General features: G+C 49.0%; 3 protein-coding genes and 1 long non-coding RNA gene across 4 annotated transcripts in view; 3 read left to right on the forward strand and 1 right to left on the reverse strand.

The window, feature by feature from the left end:
* The window catches only part of dnajc1 (DnaJ (Hsp40) homolog, subfamily C, member 1), a 274202-nt gene extending 266546 nt beyond the window's left edge, over positions 1–7656 (forward strand). Inside the window, exons 2-6 of the mRNA XM_081598115.1 lie at positions 4642–4796; positions 6493–6612; positions 6771–6819; positions 6929–7308; positions 7378–7656. Of these exons, the coding sequence (XP_081454241.1) occupies positions 4755–4796; positions 6493–6612; positions 6771–6819; positions 6929–7308; positions 7378–7446 (660 nt within the window). The 5' untranslated portion in view covers positions 4642–4754 and the 3' untranslated portion in view covers positions 7447–7656. The remainder of the gene's footprint in view (positions 1–4641; positions 4797–6492; positions 6613–6770; positions 6820–6928; positions 7309–7377) is intronic.
* A 1298-nt stretch (positions 7657–8954) lies between these two features.
* Positions 8955–12737, forward strand: c17h7orf25 (chromosome 17 C7orf25 homolog). The gene is made up of 2 exons (XM_008403084.3): positions 8955–9124; positions 11283–12737. Exon 2 carries the CDS (start codon positions 11299–11301, stop codon positions 12559–12561), a length of 1263 nt encoding a protein of 420 aa, XP_008401306.1. The 5' UTR covers positions 8955–9124; positions 11283–11298; the 3' UTR covers positions 12562–12737.
* Positions 12738–13500: 763 nt separating this feature from the next.
* LOC145547933 (uncharacterized) lies at positions 13501–14275 on the reverse strand. The gene is made up of 2 exons (XR_014084216.1): positions 14173–14275; positions 13501–13784 (listed from the first exon to the last, which is right to left on the reverse strand). It is a non-coding gene; the product is annotated as an uncharacterized LOC145547933 (long non-coding RNA).
* Positions 14276–14344: 69 nt separating this feature from the next.
* Positions 14345–27737, forward strand: LOC103460775 (E3 ubiquitin-protein ligase RNF31). Its single transcript, XM_008403082.3, has 19 exons — positions 14345–14479; positions 14553–14643; positions 15399–15464; positions 15536–15702; positions 15774–15883; positions 16265–16317; positions 16522–16641; positions 16716–16870; positions 18391–18573; positions 18655–18837; positions 18909–19007; positions 24795–24884; positions 24955–25057; positions 26209–26327; positions 26391–26504; positions 26597–26663; positions 26734–26824; positions 26898–27066; positions 27230–27737. The coding sequence occupies exons 1-19, from the start codon at positions 14435–14437 to the stop codon at positions 27338–27340; spliced, it is 2136 nt and encodes a 711-aa protein (XP_008401304.2). The 5' UTR covers positions 14345–14434; the 3' UTR covers positions 27341–27737.
* The last annotated feature ends 71 nt before the right edge of the window (positions 27738–27808 follow it).

Consider the following 27808-nt stretch of genomic DNA (forward strand, 5'->3'; position numbering starts at 1 on the left):
TGTCCCTTTCTGTCCCTTTCTGTCCTTTTCTGTCCCTTTCTGTCCTTTTCTGTCCCTTTCTGTCCTTTTCTGTCCCTTTCTGTCCTTTTCTGTCCTTTTCTGTCCCTTTCTGTCCCTTTCTGTCCCTTTCTGTTTCCTTTTCTGTCCTTTCTGTCCTTTTCTGTCCCTTTCTGTCCTTTTCTGTCCCTTTCTGTCCTTTCTGTCCTTTCTGTCCTTTTCCTGTCCTTTTCTGTCCTTTTCTGTCCCTTTTCTGTCCTTTTCTGTCCCTTTCTGTCCTTTTCTGTCCCTTTCTGTCCTTTTCTGTCCTTTTCTGTCCTTTTCTGTCCCTTTCTGTCCTTTTCTGTCCCTTTCTGTCCCTTTCTGTCCCTTTCTGTCCCTTTTCTGTCCTTTCTGTCCTTTCTGTCCTTCTGTCCTTTTCTGTCTGTCTTTCTGTCTTCTGTCCTTTCTGTCCTTTTCTGTCCCCTTTTTCTGTCCCTTTCTGTCCCTTCGTCCTGTCCTTTCTTCCTTTCTGTCCTTTTCTGTCCCTTTCTGTCCTTCTGTCTTTCTGTCCCTTTTCTGTCCTTTTCTGTCCTTTCTGTCCTTTTTGTCTTTCTGTCCCTTTCTGTCCTTTTTCGGTCCTTTTCTGTCCTTTTCTGCCCCTTTCTGTCCCTTTCTGTCCTTTTTGTTTTCTGTCTTTTCTGTCCTTTCTGTCCTTTCTGTCCTTTCTGTCCTTTTCTGTCCCTTTCTGTCCTTTTCTGTCCTTTCTGTCCCTTTCTGTCCCTTCTGTCTTTCTGTCCCTTTCTGTCCTTTCTGTCCTTTCTGTCCTTTCTGCTTCTGTCCCTTTCTGTCCTTTTCTGTCCCTTTCTGTCCTTTTCTGTCCCTTTTTCTGTCCCTTTCTGTCCTTTCTGTCCTTTTCTGTCCTTTCTGTCCTTTGTCCCTTTCTGTCCCTTTCTGTCCCTTTCTGTCCTTTTCTGTCCTTTCTGTCTTTTCTGTCCCTTTTCTTGTCCCTTTTGTCTTCTGTCCTTTTCTGTCCTTTGTCCTTTCTTCCCTTTCTGTCCTTTCTGTCCTTTTCTGTCCCTTTCTGTCTTTCTGTCCCTTTTCTGTCCTTTCTGTCCTTTTCCTGTCCCTTTCTGTCCTTTTCTGTCCCTTTCTGTCCTTTTCTGTCCCTTTCTGTCCTTTCTGTCCCTTTCTGTCCTTTTCTGTCCCTTTCCTGTCCTTTTCTGTCCCTTTCTGTCCTTTCTGTCTTTCTGTCCTTTTCTGTCCCTTTCTGTCCTTTTCTGTCCCTTTTCTGTCCTTTCTGTCCCTTTCTGCCTTTCTGTCCTTTCTGTCCTTTCTGTCCCTTTCTGTCCTTTTCTGTCCCTTTCTGTCCCTTTCTGTCCTTTTCTGTCCCTTTCTGTCCTTTCTGTCTTTTCTGTCCTTTCTGTCCTTTTCTGTCCTTTTTCTGTCTTTCTGTCCCTTTTTTTCTGTCTTTTCTGTCCCCTTTTTCTGTCCTTTTCTGTCATTTTTCTGTCTTTCTGTCCTTTCTGTCCTTTCTTCCTTTTCTGTCCCTTTCTGTCCTTTTCTGTCCTTCGTCTTTCTGTCCCTTTCTGTCCCTTTCTGTCCTTTTCTGTCCCTTTTCTGTCCTTTCTGTCCTTTTTCTGTCCCTTTTCTGTCCCTTTCTGTCCTTTTCTGTCCTTTTCTGTCCTTTTCTGTCCTTTCTGTCCTTTCTGTCCTTTCTGTCCCTTTCTGTCCTTTTCTGTCCCTTTCTGTCCCTTTCTGTCCTTTTCTGTCCTTTCTGTCCTTTTCTGTCCCTTTTCTGTCCTTTTCCTGTCCTTTCTGTCTTTTCTGTCCCTTTCTGTCCTTTCTGTCCCTTTCTGTCCTTTTCTGTCCCTTTTCTGTCCTTTTCTGTCCCTTTCTGTCCCTTCTGTCCTTTTCTGTCCCTTTCTGTCTTTCTGTCCCTTTCTGTCCCTTTCTGTCCCTTTTCTGTCCTTTCTGTCCCTTTTCTGTCCTTTCTGTCCTTTCTGTCCTTTTCTGTCCCTTTCTGTCCTTTCTGTCCCTTTCTGTCCCTTTGTCCTTTCTGTCTTTTCTGTCCTTTTCTGTCCCTTTTCTGTCCTTTTCTGTCCTTTTCTGTCCCTTTTCTGTCCTTTTCTGTCCCTTTTCTGTCCCTTTCTGTCCTTTTCTGTCCCTTTCTGTCCCTTTCTGTCCTTTTCTGTCCTTTTCTGTCCTTTCTGTCCCTTTTCTGTCCTTTTCTGTCCTTTTCTGTCCTTTCTGTCCTTTCTGTTTTCTGTCATTTTCTGTCCTTTTCTGTCCCTTTTCTGTCCTTTTCTGTCCTTTTCTGTCCCTTTCTGTCCTTTTCTGTCCTTTCTGTCCTTTTCTGTCTCTTTCTGTCCTTTTTTGTCCCTTTTCTGTCCTTTTCTGTCCTTTTCTGTCCCTTTCTGTCCCTTTCTGTCCCTTTCTGTCCTTTTCTGTCCTTTCTGTCCCTTTCTGTCCTTTTCTGTCCCTTTTCTGTCATTTTCTGTCCCTTTTCTGTCCCTTTTCTGTCCTTTTCTGTCCTTTCTGTCCTTTTCTGTCCCTTTCTGTCCCTTTCTGTCATTTTCTGTCCTTTTCTGTCCCTTTTCTGTCCTTTTCTGTCCTTTTCTGTCCCTTTTCTGTCCTTTTCTGTCCCTTTCTGTCCTTTTCTGTCCCTTTCTGTCCTTTTCTGTCCCTTTTCTGTCCTTTTCTGTCCTTTTCTGTCCCTTTCTGTCCCTTTCTGTCCCTTTCTGTCCTTTTCTGTCCCTTTCTGTCCCTTTCTGTCCCTTTTCTGTCCCTTTTCTGTCCTTTTCTGTCCCTTTCTGTCCTTTTCTGTCCCTTTCTGTCCTTTTCTGTCCTTTTCTGTCCCTTTCTGTCCTTTTCTGTCCCTTTCTGTCCCTTTTCTGTCCCTTTCTGTCCTTTTCTGTCCCTTTTCTGTCCTTTTCTGTCCCTTTTCTGTCCTTTTCTGTCCCTTTCTGTCCTTTTCTGTCCTTTTCTGTCCCTTTCTGTCCTTTTCTGTCCTTTCTGTCCCTTTCTGTCCTTTTCTGTCCCTTTCTGTCCTTTTCTGTCCTTTTCTGTCCTTTTCTGTCCTTTTCTGTCCCTTTCTGTCCTTTTCTGTCCCTTTTCTGTCCCTTTCTGTCCCTTTCTGTCCTTTTCTGTCCTTTCTGTCCTTTTCTGTCCTTTTCTGTCCCTTTCTGTCCTTTTCTGTCCCTTTCTGTCCTTTTCTGTCCCTTTCTGTCCTTTTCTGTCCCTTTCTGTCCTTTTCTGTCCCTTTCTGTCCTTTCTGTCCCTTTCTGTCCCTTTTCTGTCCTTTTCTGTCCCTTTCTGTCCCTTTCTGTCCTTTTCTGTCCCTTTCTGTCCCTTTCTGTCCTTTTCTGTCCCTTTCTGTCATTTTCTGTCCCTTTTCTGTCCTTTTCTGTCCTTTTCTGTCCCTTTTCTGTCATTTTCTGTCCCTTTTCTGTCCCTTTTCTGTCCTTTTCTGTCCCTTTCTGTCCCTTTCTGTCCCTTTCTGTCATTTTCTGTCCTTTTCTGTCCCTTTCTGTCCTTTTCTGTCCCTTTTCTGTCATTTTCTGTCCCTTTTCTGTCCCTTTTCTGTCCTTTTCTGTCCCTTTTCTGTCCCTTTTCTGTCCTTTTCTGTCCCTTTCTGTCCCTTTCTGTCCTTTTCTGTCCCTTTCTGTCCTTTTCTGTCCCTTTCTGTCCCTTTTCTGTCCCTTTTCTGTCCCTTTCTGTCCTTTTCTGTCCCTTTCTGTCATTTTCTGTCCTTTTCTGTCCCTTTTCTGTCCTTTTCTGTCCCTTTCTGTCCTTTTCTGTCCTTTTCTGTCCCTTTTCTGTCCCTTTCTGTCCTTTTCTGTCCCTTTCTGTCCCTTTCTGTCATTTTCTGTCCTTTTCTGTCCCTTTCTGTCCTTTTCTGTCCCTTTTCTGTCATTTTCTGTCCCTTTTCTGTCCCTTTTCTGTCCTTTTCTGTCCCTTTTCTGTCCTTTTCTGTCCTTTTCTGTCCCTTTCTGTCCCTTTCTGTCCTTTTCTGTCCCTTTCTGTCCTTTTCTGTCCCTTTCTGTCCCTTTCTGTCCTTTTCTGTCCTTTTCTGTCCCTTTCTGTCCTTTTCTGTCCCTTTCTGTCCTTTTCTGTCCTTTTCTGTCCCTTTCTGTCCTTTTCTGTCCCTTTCTGTCCCTTTCTGTCCCTTTCTGTCATTTTCTGTCCTTTTCTGTCCTTTTCTGTCCCTTTCTGTCCCTTTTCTGTCATTTTCTGTCCTTTTCTGTCCCTTTTCTGTCCTTTTCTGTCCCTTTTCTGTCCCTTTCTGTCCTTTTCTGTCCCTTTCTGTCATTTTCTGTCCTTTTCTGTCATTTTCTGTCCTTTTCTGTCCCTTTTCTGTCCTTTTCTGTCCCTTTTCTGTCCTTTTCTGTCCCTTTTCTGTCCTTTTCTGTCCCTTTCTGTCCTTTTCTGTCCTGTCAGCAGGTGAAACCATCTGACTTTCAAGAGGCAGAAATCTGCAGCACAGCAGCTGCTACCTGGTTACACAGAGAGAAACAATAGAATATTTGGACAATATTAAAACAAATTGAGTATAAAACCCATCCAGAACCTGATGTAGAACCTGATCCAGAACCTGATCCAGAACCTGATCCAGAACCTGATCCAGAACCTGATCCAGAACCCATTGTGCCTCTATTCTGCCAGGAGAGAAACGGCCAAAGGTGAAGAAACCCAAAGTGGAGTTTCCGGTTTTCGTTCCTCCAGAGATACAGCAGAACTACGACCAGACGACGTCCATCGAGGACATTGAGGACCAGATGGACGACTGGCTGCAGGACACCAAGGCTCCCAAGAAAAAGGTGAGACGTGATTGATGGGATGCTGAACACTACAGAGACAGTTGTCCTCAGCTTGTCCCTCTGTCTTTCTGAGGACCAATTCATTCCTCAAACTGCTGTTAAAGAAAATGGTGAGTAGGAATTACTCCAGCATTTTGGTGCCCACATCTATGGAGCCCCCCCCCGTATGGAGCCGCCCCTCGTATCGAACCCCCCCCGTATAGAGCCCCCCCCCGTATGGGGGTGCCCCCGTATGGAGCCCCCCCGTATGGAGCCCCCCCCCGTATGGAGCCGCCCCTCGTATGGAGCCCCCCCGTATGGAGCCCCCCCCCCGTATGGAGCCCCCCCCGTATGGAGTCGCCCCCGTATGGAGCCATCCCCGTATGGAGCCCCCGTATGGAGCCGCCCCTCGTATGGAGCCGCCCCCTGTATCGAGCCGCCCCCTGTATCGAGCCGCCCCCCGTATGGAGCCACCCCAGTATGGAGCCGCCCCCTGTATCGAGCCGCCCCCCGTATGGAGCCGCCCCCCATATCGAGCAGCCCCCCTTATCGAGGCTCCCCCGTATCGAGCCGCTCCCCTTATTGAGGCGCCCCTGTATCGAGCCGCCCCCCTTATCGAGGCGCCCCAGTATCGAGCCGCCCCCCCTTATCGAGCCACCCCCCATATCGAGCCGCCCCCCGTATCGAGCCGCCCCCCGTATCGAGCCGGCCCCCGTATCGAGGCGCCCCCGTATGGAGCCGCCCCCCGTATCGAGCCGCCCCCCTTATCGAGGCGCCCCTGTATCGAGCCGCCCCCCTTATTGAGGTGCCCCCTGTATGGAGCCGCCCCCCATATGGAGCCGCCCCTGTATCGAGCCGCCCCCCTTATCGAGGCGCCCCCCTTATCGAGGCGCCCCCGTATCGAGCCGCCCCCCTTATCGAGGCGCCCCTGTATCGAGCCGCCCCCCTTATCGAGCCACCCCCCATATCGAGCTGCCCCCCGTATCGAGCCGCCCCCCGTATCGAGCCGGCCCCCGTATCGAGGCGCCCCCGTATCGAGCCGCCCCCCGTATCGAGCCGCCCCCCTTATCGAGCCGCCCCCCTTATCGAGGCGCCCCCATATCGAGCCGCCCCCCTTATCGAGGCGCCCCTGTATCGAGCCGCCCCCCTTATCGAGCCGCCCCCCTTATTGAGGTGCCCCCTGTATGGAGCCGCCCCCCATATGGAGCCGCCCCTGTATCGAGGCGCCCCCGTATCGAGCCGCCCCCCTTATCGAGGCGCCCCCCTTATCGAGGCGCCCCCGTATCGAGCCGCCCCCCTTATCGAGGTGCCCCCTGTATGGAGCCGCCCCCCATATGGAGCCGCCCCTGTATCAAGCCGCCCCCCTTATCGAGGCGCCCCCGTATCGAGCCGCCCCCCTTATCGAGGCGCCCCCGTATCGAGCCGCCCCCCTTATCGAGGCGCCCCCGTATCGAGCCGCCCCCGTATCGAGCCGCCCCCGTATCGAGCCGCCCCCCTTATCGAGGCGCCCCCGCATCGAGCCGCCCCCCTTATCGAGGCGCCCCCGTATCGAGCCGCCCCCGTATCGAGGCGCCCCCCTCTTCGAGGCGCCCCCTGTATGGAGCCGCCCCCCATATGGAGCCGCCCCCCTTATCGAGCCGCCCCCGTATCGAGCCGCCCCCCTTATCGAGCCGCCCCCTGTGCCTGGCATACAGTGCATATCCTCTTTACTCTCCAGGAGTCCGGGTGGACAGAGGACGACCTGAGCCTCCTCAGCAGGTTGATGGTGAAATTCCCTGGAGGAACTCCGGGCCGATGGGAGAAGATTGCCCAGGAACTTGGACGCTCTGTTCCCACTGTGAGTCTGAAGCTGTTTCCAGAAGAAATCACTGGTCTCAGGGTCCAGGGGAACCCGGTCTCGGTTCCCCTGGACCAGTATGGGTTCCGGTCCAAGTCCATTTGTGGTGGATTCGATTCTACATGTTTTGCTGACCTGAATCGTGTTTCCTACTGCAGGTGACGACCAAAGTCAAACAGATGAAAGACAATGTGAATCAAACCTCAGGTACCTCGGTTCTGTTTTGGGTCCAACTGAGACAGTTTCAGGTTCTGTTCTTCTCATCTGGTTCCACCCAGCAGAACTCTGATGGAACTTCTGTTCTCTCATGTTCCAGCTCTCGTCAAACTCTCAGATTTAAAGTCTCCTCCATTTCCTGTGAGGTCATTTCCTGTGGATGACATAATCACTCAGAGAGTGGGCGGGGTCAGTGAAGAGGAGGAAGAGGAGGAGGAGGAAGCTGCTCCGGTGCTCCGAAGGAGGAACAAGAAGAGTTCCTTTGCGGATGGTTGGGAGGGGAAGGTCCGCGGCCGGCGGCAGAAGGACTTTGACCCGGCGGCGGCGGTGGAGGAACAGGAGGAGGCGGAGCTTCAGGAGAACATGGCCGTCTGGACGCAGAACCAGCAGAAGCTGCTAGAACTGGCCCTGCAGCAGTTCCCTCGCGGAACCGCAGAACGCTGGGACCGGATCGCCAAGGTGGTCCCCGGAAAGACCAAGGTGAGGCAACCCGGTTCTGGTTCCCTCTGTGTTCTGGTTCTGACCCGGTTCCGTCTGTTCTGGTTCCAGGAGGACTGCGTGACCCGGTGTAAGATGCTGGCTGAACTGGTGAAGAAGAGGAAGCAGCTGAAGAGCTGATGAGCTCTGGCTCCGCCCCTTCCTGCTGCTGCTGCCAGATGATTGGCCTAAAGGTTCCTGGCTCACCTGCCCAGGTGTGCCGGTGCCAGAAGGTCAGCTGACCTCATGTGCCTTACATGTTCAGCATGTTGCCAATCAATAATCAATACTCAGTATTTATTGTTCCCTTCAGTTTTTATTGTTTGTTTCCAAATAAACATTCAGTCATCAGCTTTGCTGTCTGTATGTTGAACCCAGTTCTGGACCCAGTTCTGGACACGGTTCTGGACACGGTTCGGTTCTGAACTTCAGGTCGTCAGAGAAGGAAAACATGGATCATGAATCTGTTACTGTTGGAAATATGTTCGTTAAGTAAAAATAAACTTTGCTATAAAAATGTAACCAGATATAAAACCACAGACAATCTCGCACTTTCCCGTTTTTCTTCTTCTTCTGTGTTTTATTGGCGGATGGCAGCCAATGTAAGGTGCATTTAGCGCCACCCATAGACATGAACACGGAGACGCCTCATAAAGCGGGTCAGAGGTCATGGAGAGGGTCAGAGGTCATGGAGAGGGTCAGAGGTCATGGAGCGGGTCAGAGGTCATGGAGCGGGTCAGAGGTCATGGAGAGGGTCAGAGGTCATGGAGCGGGTCAGAGGTCATGGAGCGGGTCAGAGGTCATGGAGAGGGTCAGAGGTCATGGAGCGGGTCGGCCCGTTGCTGCGATACTTCACAGCGTCGGCCATATCTAACCCTAACCCTCCTCTGTCCCATTGTTCTTGCCATTTTCCCTTGATATATTCCTTTAAAATATTCTTTTATTTTTACTTATCTTAATATTCATTCACCAGTTTCCTTTCTTGAGGATCTTTTAGTAAAACTGTCTGCCAACTCATTTCCTCCCACGCCGATGTGGGCAGGAATCCAAACTCATTTAACCTCAGAGTCCTGATTTTTAATCCTGGAAATTAAGTAAATTATATCCAATAAAATATCTTATAATATAATATCTTGATTCTGAATTTACCTCTTGAATTAATGCGCTGCTAGAATCTGAGCAAATTAAAAACTTTCTTTTTTCCATTTCCTCATTCTAAAGCCATTAATGTTGCCATTAGCTCACCTGTATACTCTGTCAGTTTATCAGTTATTCTTTTACTTTTCATAAAGTTTAAATCTGGAGCAATAAATGATATACCTACTTGATTATTTACCATTTTTGAGGTATATTTGAATATATTCTGAATATTCTTTTTAAATATAATTTTCCACTTCATTCTTTCCCAATTCTCTTCCCTTTTCCAATAATTTCAAACCAACTCCAGGCTGATCACAAACCCATAACAACCACAGGACTAATTAGACATTCATCAGTCCCAATATCATATATTTTATTTAATATTATCCATCAAAAACTATTAATTTGCTTCTTTTCTTTTTCTTGCCAAGGTTGTAATGTCATACATACGTGGAGGTCAGTTTCCTCTTTTCAGGTCTTTGCTTTTATTTTGAAAATCCTACCGGTAGTGACGCAGTGTTTCCTGCCAGCTGAGTCGTGCAGCGTCATTAACATTAGCATCTAGCACCCGCGATTCGGAAGGAACTTTTGACGTTATCAACGCTACCGGTTCGGTTTTAACCGACGAGCCAGAAACGGAACCGGCAGCGAGCTTCCAACCCGCTGAGTCCAGAACCAGGTGAGTTAACCAGCTGGTTCTGGCTAACTCAGAACCACCTGGTTCTGATCCCGGACAGAACCGGTCAGGTTAATCTTGTGGGTTTTCAGTGGGTTCTGTTCATATCTGGGTTCTGTTCTGTTGGTTTTGGGCTCCAGCTCGGGAAAACCTGAGGCTCTTCAGACCAATAACCCGGAACATCCAAGTTGAGTTCAGATTCGGCTCTTAGAACCTGGTCTGGGCTCCTTTTGCCTGAATCACTGCGGCTCGACGTTCTGCTGAGGTTCTGGAGGTTCAGGTTGATTTGGTTCTGATAATACGGCATAGGTCCTGGGCGGTCCGTTTGCAAGTGTTACCATGGTGACTAGAACAGGTTTTGGTACAGGTGTTGCATCAAAATCTGCTAATTACGTGGTTCAGTAGTTCTAAAAACACTCGGACGGCGGTGACGAGGTGGTTGTTTCACACGTTGACATAATCTGTACAGTGACGTCACGGATTATTATGGCCATCAAAATCTGTGTCAGTTTGGCTATTTGAGAGTTAAATATGGTTGTAAGTGTGATATGACTGTAATGGTGGCAGAAACATCGTGTTACAAAATACCAGCACACTTGGAATCATTTCTTAATCGTTTAACAATTTATTAAACGGCCACATTTGGTTTACATCTTTTAATGACGGCGGTCAGTCAGTTTACAGAGTCAAATATGAAGTAATAAATTATATCTTCTCTGTCGATGGTAATAAAGGAGCCATGAAGTTTACGATCCCAGCTGTATCAGTATTTATGCAGTTTATGTAAATTCTCTTCTTCTCGCTGATCTTCAAGACGTACCTGCGCTCTATCGCCCTCTGTGGTCACAGAAAATGACGGGTCACAGATTTTGATGTCCGGAGCCGGACCTGACAACGGTTCTGGTTGTCCTGGAAGGCACATGGTCCACAGTGATGACCGGAGCGGAACCTCTGCAGCTTCTCGACCAGTGATCCATCAGTGCTACCTCGTCAGATTTTCCTACCGTAGCACGGATAGACAGCTAACTCTGTCTGTCAGTGCTACCCGTCTAAAACTGCCACCGTCATGTTTACAAACAAACTACAGCAGGTTGTTAATGTTAAATATATTGATAACATTATTTGAGTGGCGGGACTGAAGTGGAAGCTTAGCAGCTATGCTTAGCTTAGCATTGGAACAATTTATATACAGGACAAAACCTTCATCAGAATATCCTACCCGTTTAAAATGAAAAGCTCTAGATGTATGAACTAGACCTTTATTAGAATATCCTCCCCTGTTAAAAGTATTTTAAATACAGAGGCGTTTGTAAAACTATCAGAAACTGGTTTATTGGAATTAAACATGGATCTACAAATGCCGGAACTCGTTTGCGCATTAATCTGTTGCATGTCTGATTCACCAGACGCGGCGCAGGTCGCTGTTCCTGAAATGATGGGATATGATTAATATTACAGTTTCAGTCCAACATGGTATCGACATTTAGCAAAGTTTAATAATAATAAGAGTGTAATTAAACTATTTTAGGGACAGAAAAGCCCACAAAACAACGTATTTTGTCCTGATTAACTGCCAAACAATGACGTGTTTAATGACGTTGCAGACGGCAAACTGAAGCCATTTATTAATATATTTACAAGCTGCTGTCATGTAAACTCAAAGCATGACGTAATACAGCAGCTTAATAAAAGCCAGGAATAAAATAAATTACATAAATCTGATTGAAATAAAACTTTCACAGGTAAGAAACCTGCTGAGTAAGCAGGATGAGTGAACGAGTGTCAAAGCTTTGGGTTCCTCTAGACTCCGGTACCAAGAGGTTCTGTGGATCAGTACCACCCTCATGATGTTTCTAGTCAGTAGCAGGTTCTGGACCGCCATCCCACCCAAATATTTCTGTGGTTCTGCTTCTGACCCATGGTTCTGGAAACGCAGTCCAACCTCTGAAGGTTATGTTTTATTTCTGATTCCTGATATTTCATTACAATAAATTTTACCTGGAAATAAGTTCTGGTTCTGACTCGGAAGGTCCAACAGAACATTTCTAGAGAAGGGAAGGGTCCTGATAAGAACCTCCTGGTCATCTGTGAACAGAACCCAGAAGATCGGGTCAGTGGTCCGGTTGCTTTGAGTTGATCCAAGGTCTGGTTCTGTCCCCAGGTGTGATGCAGCAGACATGTCCCTTCAGGCCACGCTGCGGGACCGGATCAGCTCGGCCCAGGCGCTGCTGCAGCGGGCGGAGCATCTCTGTCCGGGGGTTGAAGGTCACCAGAAGCTGTGTGGCAAGCTGCGGGCCGAGCTGCGCTTCCTGCGGCGGGTGGAGGCCGGAGAGCTGCAGGTGAAGGAGTCTCACCTGCACAGCACCAACCTCACCCACCTTACCGCCATCGTGGACTCGGCGCAGGGCTTGGAGGACGTTGTGGCATTGTTGCACGTCTTCAGCTACCGGGACGCCGCCGGCCGCCGCCGCACACTTGTGGTGGACGTGGTGGCCGACGTGGGACTCACCTGGGTGAAGGCGGTGGGCCGCAAGGCGGAGGCGCTACACAACATCTGGCAGGGACGGGGTCAGTACGGAGACAAGAGCGTGGTGCGGCAGGCGGAGGACTTCCTGTTGGCCAGCCGCCAGCTGCCCGTCAACTACCGCCACCCCCGCATCGTCTTCGCCTTCTACAACGGCCTGTCCAGCCCCATGGCCGACCGGCTGCGGCACCTGGGCGTGGCGGTGAGGGGTGACATTGTGGCGGTGAGAGGGGAGGAAGAGGAAGAGAGGGATGAGGAGGAGGAGAGGGATGAGGAGGAGGAGAGGGATGAGGAGGAAGAGGAGGCCAGCCCAGATGACCCAGAGGGAGAGCTGGTGTCTTCCCTGACCCAGGTGCAGCGTGGCACGGTGCTGGCCCGCCTGGCATTCCCGCTGCCGCCGCTGCCAGAAGAGTGTGGGCGGGTCAACCTGGACATCACCACGCTCATCGCCTACGTGTCGGCGCTCAGCCACGGTCGCTGCCACTTCAGCTTCCGGGAGCCGGTTCTGACGGAGCAGGCTGCCCAGGAGCGCCGGTGGCCGGTTCTGCCCAGCCTCGACGCCTTCATGGCAGGCAAGCAGCTGTTCGCCTGCCGCGCCGCCGTGACCGACTTCCGGGCCATCCTGGACACGCTGGGCGGGCCGGGCGAGAAGGAGCGCGCTCAGGCGCTGCTGGCCCGCCTGCACCTGGTGGACGACCAGCCGTCGGAGCGCAGCTGCCGCCTCACGCCCAGCGCCAAGGTCAACCGCCGTTCTCTTGCCATCTTTGGCACCGGAGATTTCCTGAGAGCTGTCACTATGACAGCCAACAGCCGCTTCGTCAGGGCGGCCGCCAATCAGGGTGTCCGCTACAGCGTGTTCATCCACCAACCCAGAGCGCTGACTGAAGGCAAGGAGTGGAGGGCCACGCCCATCTGAGGAGGCCACGCCCACATTCGCCGGGGAATGTAGTTTCTAAACTGTTTGGGATGGGATTGATCATCTGGGATCTGCATGTTTCTGTTCAAATTAGATCAATAAAGATTTAGTTCACATGTCACAGGAAGTCACCTGGATTCAGTCCTTTCAGAATAAAAGTCCCTTTTAGAATCATGTATTGGAGTGAAAACAGGTTCTGGTTCTGTTTGTTTTCATCTCGATCCTGTAAACATCTTCACGTACCAGGCATTTGTTTCACCTAATGTCCGGGGTTGCTGGGGAACTGCCTTCAGGTGTGTTAGCGGAGCGCTGTGCAGGTCCCACCTGTAGCTCACCATCATGAGTGACCTGTCGGTTCACCCCGCTTGATAAAATGCTACGCAACTACAGTATTCAGGAGTTTTCTTCTTGGAACCGATGTATTGCTCTCCAGATCTGAGACTATAAAAAAAGAAAGTTTAAATCATTTTGAAAGCTGTTGTTGCTTAGGGTTATATTCTCTTCAGATCTAGTGCCCTCACCAAGATGGCGTTGATCAGCAGCAGCCAGGAAGTAACTTCTGGCTTCTTGCAGTCTCTGGTTAGTGTGGCCGTAGACATCATAGACATAATATAAGGATAGACCCTCAAGGCCGCTCTCGCCTATTGTCGCTGACGAGATTTAGGGCGGCCATCTTGGAGCGGTCCACCACTCCACTCAGCGTTATGTGTTTAGCAGCACATTGACGTATCAGCGCATTTAATCGATCATAACACGCTTTTTGTTCCTGGAAACCATATTCAGACATCTATCAAAGCTACATTTATAAACAATTGTATTATTTAAGTATGTTTTTAATACATAGTTCAGCATATTTAAATATGCTTAGTGGCTATAACAATAGAATAGGAATGTAATATTCTGATATTGATGAATGATGAGCAGATTACAAAGCACACAGCCGTTCATAAGTTATTTAATACATTATTTAGTAATATCAATACATATTTATATAACTATACAAACACAAATAATGATTAATACTGAATAATATATATTGGATACATGTTTATATGTATATACAGCCATACATATATGGATATTTGTTTTCCAGCCGATGAGTTCTAGCTTCAGAGATTCAGTAGCTGAGATTGAGTCCAAACTCCGATGTGATTCATCCTGCAGTGAATCGTCTCTCTTTATAGATTCTCCCTCTTCTTCCTCACATCGTGTCTTTAGGAAACCTTCAAAACAAAAACGGAAGATTTAGGATGAATGATAAATCTTTGTCTCTCTGTCAAATCCTTTGACAGAATGAGAGAATTACATATAAATAATAGTCTTTACCACCTGTGTAAACTTTGCTGGTGAATGTTATAACACACGTTTTATAACATATGTCATATTGTTTCATTTCTAATATAGGCTCCTGTGTCAGATAATCTAAGTCAATGTTAGAGAATAATTAATTATTTTAGATTTACAGAATCTCAGTTATCCTTCATAGCGGCTGAACCCGTATTACACCAAACACTGTAGCTAATATTAGCTGGTATCTATTAGCCGGTGGACATAAATACAGTAAAGTAATATTATAATCACAATATATACACAATAATATGTCCATCTTACTTGTGAAATGTTGTCTGTGGAGCCTCACATCAATAATCCATCGATCAGAACAACAATATCCCTCAGTGCTGAGGCATCTTCTGCTGTTTTTATTGAGCAAAGTAGGTGGGACGACCTCTCCAAGATGGCCGCCGTATTTCCTGCGGCGGAGCAGCCAATGCGGGGTCTAGAAGCGGAAGTGACGTGTCCAGTTTGGCCACTGTTAGCTTGTTAGGACGTAGTTCTGAATGTAAAATGGTCCTGGGCTCGGTTCTGCTGTAACATGCCTCTGGTTGGACCGGAAGCGGAGCAACAGACTCTGACGGAGGTGAGAGCAAACTTTATTGAACAAACCGAACCGGTTCCGGCTAATTGCTAACAGAACCTCCTCTTCCTGCCAGTGTCGGTACCGGTACCCCACAGAGACTCTGAAGGACCTGCAGTCGGTCCGGACTCGGTTCCGAGACCTGCGGCTGTTTGTGGACTTTTACTGTGAGTAAAAGAAGTTAATTCAGTTTAATGAGGGCAGCAGTTAATCACAGTGTACAGCAGGGGGCGCAACAGAGCAGACTCGCTCAGCTTATTTCACAAACCGTTTCTGTCCGGTTCCGGATCAGAACCTCAGTACTGTAGAGGGGTTGAGCCTGAAGGAAACCGGGTCTAGAGGTTCTTGATCCTGTTGGGCCAGACCTTCCAGTGAGTAAGACTGGATTGTCTGTCCTGAACCTTTAAACCAAAAACCCTTCCAGTTTGACCTTCACATTTCTTTGGAGCGGTTCTGGAGTGGACCGGCTGGAGCCTAGATCAGAACCTGGTACACTCAGAGCTCCAGATTAAGGTGATGGTGCCTAACCCCATCAGGGTGTGATTACTTTCAGGGAGATTTTCCTCTGGTTTATCTGCCAGGAACCTGTTCTAGCTAAAAGGTGCGGCAGAAACGCCTTTTCTGCCCGTCAGGTGTTAGGACTCACCTAACCATGGCAATCTCTGTGCAATGGTCTGATGTCTCTCCATGAGTTCATGACCTTTAGCAGGCTGGCCAGTTTCCATGACAACCAGGCTCCAAGTCCACCCGTTTCCAAGACCCTATCTCGGTTCTGACCCGACACGAGGAGCACTGCTGCTCTCTAATTCTGTGGTTCTGACCCACACAGTTTCTGGCCCGGCTGTGGTCCGTTGGGTGGATCAGCACGGTGTGGCCTGGTTCCGACGGTTCGGATCAGAACCGATGTTCTTGTGTTTCGCAGGTTTTCCAAACAAGGAGACGAGGAGGCTACTGCACCTGTCGGGAACGCTCCCTGTCTTCTACCAAGGTCAGGCTGTCGGCCATTTTGGCTCTGCAGGTCCGGACCGATTGTTCATCCCGGTTCTGGTGTCTCCACAGGAAGTGCCTACAACATCCCAGTGTGCGTCTGGCTGCACCAGACCCACCCGCTGTCACGCCCGCGCTGTGTCGTCTGTCCCTCCGTCGCCATGGTGATCAACCCATCCTGTCCTCACGTAGATTCCTCCGGTACTGTCAGTGTGGACGGGCTGCGGAACTGGACCCCTGTAAGCCTACTGTCTGACCCCTGACCCCTGACCCGCGAGGCTAAGCGCTCAGTGACGTCACTTCCTCCCAGGGTGTGTCCAACCTGACGCTGCTGCTGTCAGAGATGAGGCTGGCCTTCCAGAAGGACACGCCCCTTTACGCCAGGAGTGTGGCTCAAGCTCCGCCCCCTGCAGGAGTCAGGTGAGTTCCTTACAGGCCTGGGTGTAGGAAGAACCTAGTCGGTTCTGACTGGGTTTTATTTAGTGGTGTAAAGGTATCACAACCAGGACCAGGTTCTGATAGTGGTTCTGACCAGCCCGTCCCCTTTAGATGTGGTTCTTGAGGTTCTGGTTGGTCTGATGGTGGTTCTGTTGGAGGTTCTGGTGGGTCTGATGGTGGTTCTGTTGGAGGTTCTGGTGGGTCTGATGGTGGTTCTGTTGGAGGTTCTTATGGTTCTTTTGATTCTGGTCATCTTAATGCGCTTATTAAGGATTCTGGGTCAGAGGTCATATAAAGTCCTGGTGATGCGTCTCCTTGGTGACAGTACCGGTTCTGATCTGGCTTTGTCTCCTCTTCCTGTAGCTCCTCCCCTTCCTCCCAGAGCCCCGCCCACGGCCCCGCCCACCTGGCTGAAGGTAAGCCACTCCATCTTAAGAGGAAGGTGTTGCCTAGCAACGGCAGGAGGTCTACCCCATAGGTGGCGCCACCCCCAGTGTGAAAACATGGGTTGCTTTCAGAGGTCTTTTGAGTTACCATGGTGACCTAATTGGCCAATACTAGTATCTCATGTGAGAGCTGATTGAGCGTTTCCAGACTAAGCCCCTCCCCTTCTGTTGCAGCCAGCCAATGGGAACAGGACAGCGTCAGGACATCGTACACCGAGGAGCTGAAAGGGATCGACTTCGGGGCTCCGCCCTCCTCTGGCGGCGCCAACACTTTCCTTAGCTCCTCCCCTCCAGGTGAGATGGGAGTTGTAAACCCCATTCTGTTCAGGATGGGCTGCAGCTGAGCGGGTTCTGAACTCATACCTCAGGTTCTGATTTTGACCCGTCTGTTGCGGACCCGGCCCCCACTGAGCCCCTCAGCAGAATGATGGGAGCTTTGAGGCTGGATGGAGGCAGGCGGTCAGAACCGAACCAACGTGGTTCTGGAGATCAGAGTACAGCAGCCGAAGCCGACTTGAGGAAGGTGAGGACGGGTTTTACCTCAGCAGTGTTTCCCCTGGGGACTCGGCTTGGGGCGGGGGCCACTTTGGGGTATGCAGGTTGATCGGCCCGCATTGTTTAAGGACCTGCGTGTGAAACCAGGAGGCTGAGTTAGGGGTTAGCCAACACCTGTCCTAACCCTAACCCTCCTAACCCTAACCCTGGGCTGACTCAGGTCAGCCTGCTGGGGACAACTTGGCAACTTTTGTACTAAATTTAGTACAGAAACAAATCAGTCAGGCTTTTAAACAACCCTAAATAAACTGAAATCAGTGCACTGCTACTTTATTTCAATGACAACTATCAGTCTGTAGACCAGCTGACCATTAGTACAGAGTCTACACTGTGTTCCAAGTTATTATGCAAATTGGATTCAAGTGTCATAAAAATTTCATTTTTTGTTTTGCTATTAAATTCATAGGAGGTTTTGTGTCTCTTTGAATCACTATAATTAATTTCAGAGATCTGCCGGTGCCCATTATGCTGCTTCTGTTGGGTAGGGTAGAGCCCCACCTTTTGATTGGCGCCTCATTCGACCAATAACGTTATCAAATGGCTTTTCAGAGCCAATAATATCCAGAGAGCGACTTGAGCTCATTTTGACATGCCTGGATTCTTTCTAGAGTATTTCTTACTGGTCAACTGGGAAACTAAATCTAAAGCCACCGATGTGAAGCCAACACCTGTCCTGTCATAAGGATATAAGGCCTTTTGTGGTTTGTTTTGACATGAATCCACCAGCTGCATGCGTAACCATGCGCAATGTGTGCGCCTGTGCTGCATCAGTCAGGCTCTGTGTCCTCATGCATGACCGTGTTTACAGGACTTTCTTACCAACGGAGAGCCACAGAGAGACACGTTGGCAGAACCTCACAACTCATGGGAGTGGATGGTTATGGCCCTAAGAGCTGACAAGTTTTGGATTTGAGAATACCGGAAACCTTTAGTTTTCCGCCGCTACAGGCAGAGTGAGGGGGGCAGAGCGTACCGAAGAGCGAAAATGGGGGGCTGCGTATCGCTAGAAGGGGGGCGAAGAAGAAGCGGCGCGCAGGGGTAGTTATCAAAAAGCAGAAGAACAGAAAACAGGAAGTTCAGGACAGTTGCAGCCACCTGGCAGTTCCTCCGCCCTGCTTATGTTGTTTTCTTCCCTGCTAAAGGGTCGTCTGAGCATTATAGCGCGTTGAATTAATTGTTTGGATAGCTAGTATCATTGGCTGGCCAGGCCTGGACAAGAACACTTAACACTGCAGCCGGTGAACAAAAATAAAATGCCTCCATAAAATAAAAACTGAACAACATAAAACCAAAGGGGAAATAAAAACTACATTCCAAAAGAGTACAGAAGTCTGGATATGACGCCAGTAATCATTGGATGTTGATGGAGAAGACGCCCGTATCCGACTACCTGATGAAATAGTTACACGATTCCTTCGCCCCAATGTTTCCCTTACGACAGTCTAGAACGCTGGACGTTCAGCTCATCTCAGCTGATGTGTCCCCCAGGTGTCGGCTCACCTGTCTCCAGATCGGGCCGCCACCTTCATGGCTCTGATCACCATGACGGGGCGGAGCTTCAGCATCGATGATGTCATAGAGGCGGTTCAGCATAATCCAGATCTCCCTTCAGCGCTGAAGTTCCTGACGCACACCTGTCCGATCTGTCGTGATCAGGTGTCCTTCAGCAAGGTGACGGTCTCATCCAGCCAATCACAGGACAGACGGCGCTCTGCTTCCTGTTAGCTCTTCATCTCTGCTTGTTTTCTGCAGATCATCACCATGACCCACTGCTCCTGCTTCTTGTGTCAGAGCTGCTTCGCTTCCTGTTTCTCCGTTGCCATCAAGGAGCGCGCCGTCCACCAGCTCACCTGTCCGCAGTGCGGCCAACCAGAGATCAGGGGCCAGGGGGCGCTAGAGGAGTCCATGGACTACTTTAACCTGCTGGACACACAGGTGAGTCAGTCAGGTGAGTCAGTCAGGTGAGTGAGAGCTGCTGGGAGTCCTGACGTGTGTTGTGCTTCCAGATCCGTCACTTCCTGCCTCCTGACATCCATGAACTCTTCCAGAGGAAACTCCGGGACCGAGCCCTGCAGGAGATGCCCCGGTTCTGCTGGTGCGCTCACGTAAGAACCTCACTGGGCCTGATTCCGGTTCTGGTGAGACCATTAGGGTCAGAGCCTTGGCAGGTTGGTTATTGTTTCAGCGTTGCTTTGGGGCGCTCCATGAATCGGACCGGTTCTGGTCCAATCCAGGATCCATCAGCGTGTTTGTTTGTACAGTTCATCCCTTCTGACTGCCAGACGCGGAGCTTCAGGCGCTAAATGATCATTGCAGGTTGAGTCAGAGATGCACCGACCCAGTATTAATATTGTAGACCTGATGTTGGTGGGAATGGGCCCGGTCCCTAAGGGACGATCTATTCACACTAGCTCTATGCTTCCTGAGCAAATGGACGCATTACCACAATAAAAGCCTTCAGAAAATGTTTTGTATTTATTTTAGTCCTGTCGCGATTAACAAATCAATTAATCGCACGATAAATGAAAACCATCCACCTCATTTTAATTTATCGGCTTTATCGCTTCTTCCTGCCTTTTTCTTTTTCTATTGATGAAAAGCGGCTCAGCTCTGAGCTCCCCACTGACCCTCCCTCCTCATTTTTAGCGTAAGGGAGGAGTGAGCTATTGCATCAGGTAGTCAGCGCACACATTATTTTGTACTTCTGCAGTTTTAGAGCCCCATAAGGAGTTAGGAAGCTAAACAAACTCTGATATTGGGGAAAAAACTCGAAGGGCAACTGGTTTCACAGCCGAACGCAGCTGCAGCAGTGTGGGAGTATTTCAGATTCAAACCAAATGACTGAGGCGAACCGCTGAACCTTTGCAAGCCGGTAAGTCGCGTTTGTCATAAAACAGCAGCTACTAAGAGCAGCAATGCAACCAACATGCACCTAAAGGTGAGGTGAGAGAGCGGAGGGCTGTCCCCGTCTTCAACAGTCCACCTTCATTGAAGCAATTAATCGACAGGCAGCGAACAAAAAGGAAAGTGGTGTGCGCTCACAGACGGCGTAGCTCGTTTAATTGATAACCAGATGCTCCCATTTAATATCGTTGAAAAACCGGCATTTCCAAAAATGTTGCAAACATTTGACAGACGGTACGAAATCCCCGGGAAAACATCACAAATATCACAAACGGCGATTCCACAACTGTCCAACAGTATTAAAGAGGACATACTTAAGGAGATAAGACATTTCATTTTACTCTGCTACGTCAGATATGTGGACACGTTCAAATATGACCCCTTGTCTGAGCTTGACCATTCACTATACAGCTGCTGACTGGACCTGCACTCTAAAGGTTCAGACCAGATCTGTCCCAGATGACCATAAACTGCTCCGCGTGCCAACATGGTCGCTGCAATAAGAAATGCTGCCTCGACCTCCAGCCTGCTGGTGGCGGGTTAGACGGGGACAGAGAACGGACAGCACGTCCCAAAGGACGGAAAAGTTTGGTCACTCAGCCTGAGCTTCCTTACAAAGAGGGAGGCACAGGATGAAGCTAATACCCCCCAGAAACTCATTCTGGTGAGTGATTTTTAAGTAATTTATTTATTCATTTGTAACTCAAGATATTCAAAGAGTCGTGTTTATTTTCTAGTAGCATGTAGAATCTAATTAAGACTTTTGTCTGGCAATAATTTAAATATACACACTAATTATTAAGCAGCATTAGTAGAAATGTAAAAAGTAGCATTTTTTTTAAAGAAGTTGAAATACATTAATTAATAAAAAATAATATGGCTCTAATATAGTAATAATATATTTTTAGAGCCATTTTGGTGGAGCAATATGTTACCTGTCACTGGTGAAGTTTGGGCCTAAATGAATAACATAATTATATATATTGCTCTAATAAAAATGTTTTCCAAATAAGGACGTTGTCAACCGATGGGGCACTGGCTCCTGGCTCAAGACAGGAAACATGGCGGCCCAACCTGTGTTGGTGTTGGAGTCCATCAACGCAGCAATGAAACCACTGGCTGACTTTACAGATGTTCTCTCAGGGGAAACGTGCGTCTGTTCAGCCTGTGCTGGACCTGATAAAAGGCGACCTTCTCTCTCCAGGCCATGATGACAGCACACTGACTGAAAAATACAGCTCACCTGCCATCCAAGGCCTCCTGAGAAAGGCCACCATCTTGGATCTGAGGTACCGTGGCAGCATGGAGGAGGCGGGGGCATCGAATGACCTCAAACATCAGGAGCTACTGAAGTTAAAAGGGTCAGAAGTAAGTGAAGAAGATGAGGGCTGCAGTAAAGCTGCTGGAGGAAACGGATGAATCTACCGCTGCCCCACCAAGAAAAAGAGGCTAAGTTACCTTCTTCAAAACAGAAGAGCTCAACTCACAGGTCAGACTCGGGCTACGTATCCAAAAGGAGAGCAGACTGATGCAGAACTCACCAAGTTCCTTCAAGAAGATGCTGTTGATGCCTTTTGGGATCCCTTGACATGGTGGCATGACAACCGAAGAAGATACCCTTTGAAGGCAAACTTGGCTCACAAGTACATGTGTATTTGTGCAACAAGCTCCAGTTCAGAGAAAATGTTTAGCTCAGCTGGAAACATTGCTCCTCCTGAGAGATCCTGCCTTAAGCCACACAAACTCAACATGCTGGTATTTGTTGCTCAGAATCTGTCTTGACTAAATCAGCTACAGATATAGACTGTTGAGACATCTGGTCTTATTTAGTGTGGTTTTGTTACTTTGCACTTTTTGTTTAAAAAATGGGAGTTTGGCTCATCTTCTCAAAATAAATCTAGTGATATACAGACTTCATAATCAGTTTCTATTCAAGGCATTCTTTGGTTAAGAGACTGAGTCCATTTTAGGTTGTTTAGTTTACCAGTTCCAGTGTTAAGTGTTGTTTTGAAAATAAAGTGTATTTATCGTTGGTAGGATGTACTTGTATTATTAAGTCATTAAAATTACATCGGATCGATATCGGCCAATATTAAATTGAAACGGAGAAAAGTGTATCGTGTTATTCACAACAAAGTCACCTTTGACCTGCCAGTGACCCATGTGATTTTATAGTCACGTGACACCCGGTGATCAATCCCTGTTCTCGCGCGCAGGTGTGCTGAGTACAGGTGTGGTTATGCAAAGCTAGCAGCTTTTCTGTTTAACGCAGTTTTCTTGTGCTTGTTTAGTCTCGTCTTCCAGTAGCATAAGCTACTTTCAGTTTCCACCAGATAGGTTTGTTTCTCCGATGACTGCTAAGTTTTGCTTTTCTTTTTTCTACGGCAGTAGTTTATTGTTCACTTTGATTTGCCTCTTGCTTGTTTGTGGCTTTTTTGACTCGTCTATGGCATTTTCTGCTCGAGTCCTTTAATTTGCCTCTATGGAGATTGTACTTATTGTGGTGACATGATGCTGTATAATTTATGATGCTGCATCTATCTGGCGTCGCTCCAGCCTGATGACTAGCGTGACTCGTGGCCCTGGTGTGCATCTCGCTGTCGGACAACGCGTCCCCCATCTGTAGCGTCGTGCTAGGTCAGGCTAAATCAGCTGACTGCACTGGAGCAGCCTACCGACTGGACGGGATCTGCACAGCAAAAGACCTGTTGCCATTGGGATAGGTGTCCAATGCAGCCTGGAGGCACCTTTGGTTTCGGAGAAGGGAGCCAGGTGCACCGATACGGGTAGGTTGTCCACAAAGGTGGATCACCCGACTACTGAACTGGCCCAAATGAAGGCCGTCTTCTGGTGTTTTCAGGCCAATGCTGGTAGCTGGGTAGCACTTCCTTCTGTGTAGGATGGAGCATCAGTCCACGTAACGATGCTATTTCAGTGGTAACCTTGAGTACCCAGTTCCTCGATTACCTTCTGGAGCTGAGCTCCAGGGTCTCTGCTTTCTCCCTCAGAGGAGTATATATGGGAACTGCATGCCTGGCGGCCATGCAGGAGGCATCCAGATTTGGCTTGGGGCAAATGCCAGTTGTGGAGCCAGAGATTGCCAAAGACCTGCTCCCAATCAGGGTCCAGACATCATAGTGCTTTCGTGTGGCACCGTCTGGTGGTACCCTCCCAGGCATTCAAGAAGCAAATTGGCTGGCAGGTAATGTTTAACGTCAGCAGTCAGTTATTTTACACCAGGACAGGTCGGTAGCTGGGCTGTCCACACTTGTGCGGGTACATTCTGTCCCACGGGTACCGTCTTCACTTCAGAAGCTAGCCCCTTGCCCCTAGCTGGGTGAGGAGGATGACTGTCATGAGCAACCCTGTGAAGGCACAGGCACTGAACCAGGAAATCTGCCCCTCCGATCCCGTGGACCCCTGTTGGATCCAGGGAGCTTTTATTCAAAGTAATTTTCTTCAGAAGACCGGGGGTCTTCTTTTGATCTCTGAAGGTCATACCTTTTCACATGCTGACCACCAGGGAAGTTTTGCAGGCAATATTCCCAGGAGGTTGGTTCACCTCCATAGACCTCACAGATGCTTATTTTCATGTCTCAATTGCTCTGCCTCACTGGTGGTTTCTTTGTTTTGCTTTCCAATGGAAGCATTTGTAGTTTATGGTACCCCATCTGGACTTATGTTGTCTCCCAGGGTGTTCACCCTATGTGTCACAGTGACCCTCTCCCCTCATCAGGAGCAAGGGCTAAGAATCCTCCCGTACTAGGACAACTGGCTTATTTGTGCAACGACCTGCAACCAAGTGGTTCAGGACAAGCAGTTGGTGCTTGATCATGTGGGTCACCCTGGACTGCAGGTAAACATGTAGAAGAGCAATCAAACTCTCTCACAAGAGACAATCTTCCTGGGCATTCCCATGAGTTCTCTCTTAATGACTGCTTGCGCTTTTCCCCAGTGGGTTTACAATACATTGAGCATTCTCCAAGAATTCAGATGTGACATGGTACTGCGTCTTATGCGATATTGTGTCTTTAGGGTTGCTGCCCTCTAGATGCGGTTGAACAACTGGAGTCTGGACCCAACAGGGTACATTCACTGACTCAGGAGACTTCAGGTCGGACCTCAGTGTCCTTAGTATCAGTCGTCCAGGAGGGATCTTCTTTCCCAGATGTGGGGTCCAGATTTTCCATGTCGATCCAGATTGACTCCAGCTCTGGATTAAGCACCTATTTGTCCTTCCATCCATCTTATAGACTTATCCCTATTGGAGTTACCAGAGGTGCTGGTGCCGATCTCCAGTGGTCAATGGGCGAGAGGTGGGGTCACCCTGGGCAGGTCACCAGTCCATTGCAGGCCCAGATCCACTTTCCCAAAGTATGTTGAGAAAGTTGTATGTATAATGGCTAATGCATGGGTGCCATCCATGCGCTCACTAATACTTGCACCTTGCAAAGCCGACCTCTGCCTGCAGGAGTAAGATGTCACTATACAATGCCATGACTGGGGTGCTTCTGGACACCATGCACAGTGCAGTCTCCTGGAAGTCACCAAGCACCTTTGCTCGATTTTACCGGGTGAATGTGGCTTTGCCTCATCCCCTTCAAGGCATCTTGGAGCAGCATCCTTCTTCATCCCACAGGGGTAGGCAGTGTAGTGGTTGTTGTTTTAGATTTTGTTGGCATAAGTCATCCAGTGCTTAAAAATCCACCCTCTAGTGGTCAGTACGGATGAAGTACAACAAAATGTAAGACTGTAACTATGGTTCTATCAATCCAGGATGACCACCAGAGTACTCTATTGGACTCCTTGCGGCACCTGAGAGTTTTGAGGGATTGAGCGTCGGGTATCATGTGACTAGAGTCACATGGGTTACTGGCAAGTCACCGGTGACTTGAGCATGAGCAAGAATGATCATTCAGTGCATGAAGCTCCACCTCTGGCGGTCATCCGGGATTCATATGACTACAGAGTTATAACTTTCGTTTCAGTGTTCCTTCGGGATGCTCCATGAATCGGACCGGTTGAGGATGGACTGTCCAAGCTGTAGGAAGAGCACCTGTTCCCAGTGCAGGTCACCTGTAAGACGCACACACCTGCAGTCTGAGCTGAACTCCAACCAGAATCTGACCCGGTCTGTCTGCTCTGCAGTGGTCTCCTCACCATCAGGGACTTTCCTGTGCAGAGTTCAAGGCGTGGCAACAGCAGACCCAGCAGGACCGGGACAGCTCCATGTGGGTCTACAAAACCATCGGTAAAAACACGCCTTTAAGAAATCGAGGTCCGAGTTGATTCCAAGGTTTGATCTGGACCTGGTTCTAGCGTCTGACTTGGGCTTGGTTCTGTCAGGGTGGCTTGATCCAGTTGGTTCAATCTGCATTTGGACTGAAAGGAAACAAAGTTAATTATCACAATGCAGAGTTTCCCCCAGAAAACTAGCTGAGCCTGGTGGCCGAGGCAGTCCACCATGTTTTTAAATTAAAAGATGCTAACAGGAAATATCATTAAAATAAATATCAACAAACAAGGAGATTTAATTTATGAAGCACTAGTAGGGACCAAGCTTTATGTTTCCTGACTGTTGAGCTTTTAATAAGCACAGAGAATATTTGTTTTGGTTGCCCAGCTTTAAGGAACAAGTTTTTCCTGATCTCCATAGAGCAACTCTACCTGACCAGAGGTAGAGATGACCTTTGATGTGGTGCAGTTTGAAGCAACGTGGTGCTGAAAAAGAAACAAAGCAAAACCACGTGCTGCGTGACTGAGGCGAGCGCTGCAGCTCCTCCACAGGCTGAACCACCGGCCCACTGAGGAACACAAGCAAACGTCATCATTGCAGAAACAGCCATGCGCTGGGCAGCATGTTGATGTAAACGCCATGGCAGGTGGTGGCTGCAGTTTCACCACCAACTATGAACCTTTCAGGAATGATTCTGTTCTGCTGGTGAAATGCTGAGCACCGCAGAGACGTACTACGGAGATTTCTGGTTTTTACAAAAAAATTATTTTAAATAATTATAAAAAATAATAACAAGCAACGCCTAAACTGGCAGGGGGGCAAGTAAAACCTGGCGGCCCACCACAATAACAGCAGATGATGCCTGAATGGAGAATCCGAGGAGAAACAAACTGACCACTCTGCAGCCTGTGCTAACGATAGATAGCACAGGGTAACCTAAACCAGTAGACGAGCGTCTGCCTCCATAAACTGGGATCTGGGTCTGCAGGAGAGGAGCCTATGAACTAAAGAATCTGCCTCCTGTTCTACTGCTAGAACCTCTAGGAACCAGCAGGGAACCTGCAGTCTGGTACCTCAGGGTTCTGGTAGGATCATCTGGACCAATCGTGTCTGGAGCTGGTAGCTAACCCCCTTTCTTCCTCCAGTAAAGTCTTGTTTGTCCTCAGAGTGTCCTAGTTGTCAGTTCGTCTTCAGCCTGTCTAAAGGAGGGTGTCTTCACTTCACCTGCTCTCAGTGTCGCCATCAGTTCTGTGGCGGCTGCAGTCAGCGCTTTGCTCTGGGCCCGGTGAGTCCACGTTCTGCCGGATTCTACCGACTTCTGGTCTCCTCATGACGTCTCCCTCCTCAGGCTTGCAGCTTCTCCGCTCAGTGTGCGTCCAGAGGTCTACATGCGCACCACCCCAGGGACTGCCTGTACCACCTGAGAGACTGGAGCGTGGCCCGGCTGCACCGGCTGCTGCAGGTTAGCTGGACCCGGGTTCATAACCACAAGAACCACCCGGGTCTGGTTCTAGACCCGGGTGAACTCGCTGGTGATGCTCTCCTCCCTCTCAGCACTATAGAGTGACTCCTTCCTGGTTGGAACCGTCCAGTGGCAGCTTGGCTCAGTGCGGTCAGACAGGTGAGGTCATTTCCTGTTCTGGGGAACCCGACACATCGCGGTCTGTCTGACAGGTGTGTTTGTGTGGCAGTGGCGTGTTTCGTGCCGGAACTGCGAGATGACAGCGGTGTGACGAAGGAGGAGCCTTGTGGACGGCCGGCGCCGTATGGAGGATACTGCCAGTAAGGTCCAGTCGGAGGCTGCATGTCCTCCGCCTGCGTACCTGTTCAGGTGAGCTGCTGTCTGTCCTGGCAGGGCTCACTACAAGGAGCGTCTGGTGGAGCAGATCAACCGCTGCGGCGCCGACCCGGCCGTCCTCTTCAGTCCTGCAGAGGTGATCACAGAGCTGCAGCGATGGAGCGTTGTCGTGCCAACCAGAAAGCCTGAAGAGCCAGAGCCGCTGTACGCCCATCGCCTCCGCCTGGTCAGTGACATCATCATGACTGGCGTTTACCTGGAACCGGGGCAGCCTGCCGGTCCGGTAAACGTTTAGCTGCTGAATCGCCCACAGGAACCACATGTGGTTGGTCCAGGTTAGACAGAGACACTTTCAGCCAATCGCAACCCTCGGTTCTGTCTCTCTACAGGTGCTGACCAATTGCCTTCCTCTCATGAAGCAGCGAAGCACTCCATCCGTGACATCAGCAGAAGCTCCGCCCACTCCTCCTGTCCTGTCAACGTCCCAACCAATCAGATGATGGCTGATGACTTCAAACAGGTCAAAGGGAACCAATGAGAGAAGCTTCCAGTCTCAACTACCTGAGCTAATAGCATGGGGGCTAACAAGGTTAACGAGCTTCCATCCTCTCATTAGCTTTTGGTTTATTTAAATTATTGTTTCTCTAGGATTGAATAAACAAACTGAAATGGTTTTAAACAAGAACTGAGAACCAGGTCTGTCTTGAAAATGAGATCTAGATCTCAGTGGGGTTTAGCTGGTTCGGTAAAGGAAATAACAAGAACTTTGATCCTCACGGCTCAATATTCATAGTTCTTTTAAAAAGGTGAAGCTTAACGAGCATCAGATTAACGAGGTCAGGGTTCAGGTTCCAGTTGCTCAGTTTTCTGCACTTTAATAAATTTGTCATCTTCTCACTGTGTAGTTTCTGTCTCTATGGCAACCCGGTGTGTTTCCAAACCCAGTAGAACCTGTCTGATATCGAACC

The sequence above is a fragment of the Poecilia reticulata genome, chromosome 17 (assembly GCF_904066995.2).
Source record: "Poecilia reticulata chromosome 17, P_reticulata-male-v2, whole genome shotgun sequence".
NCBI lineage: Eukaryota > Metazoa > Chordata > Actinopteri > Cyprinodontiformes > Poeciliidae > Poecilia > Poecilia reticulata.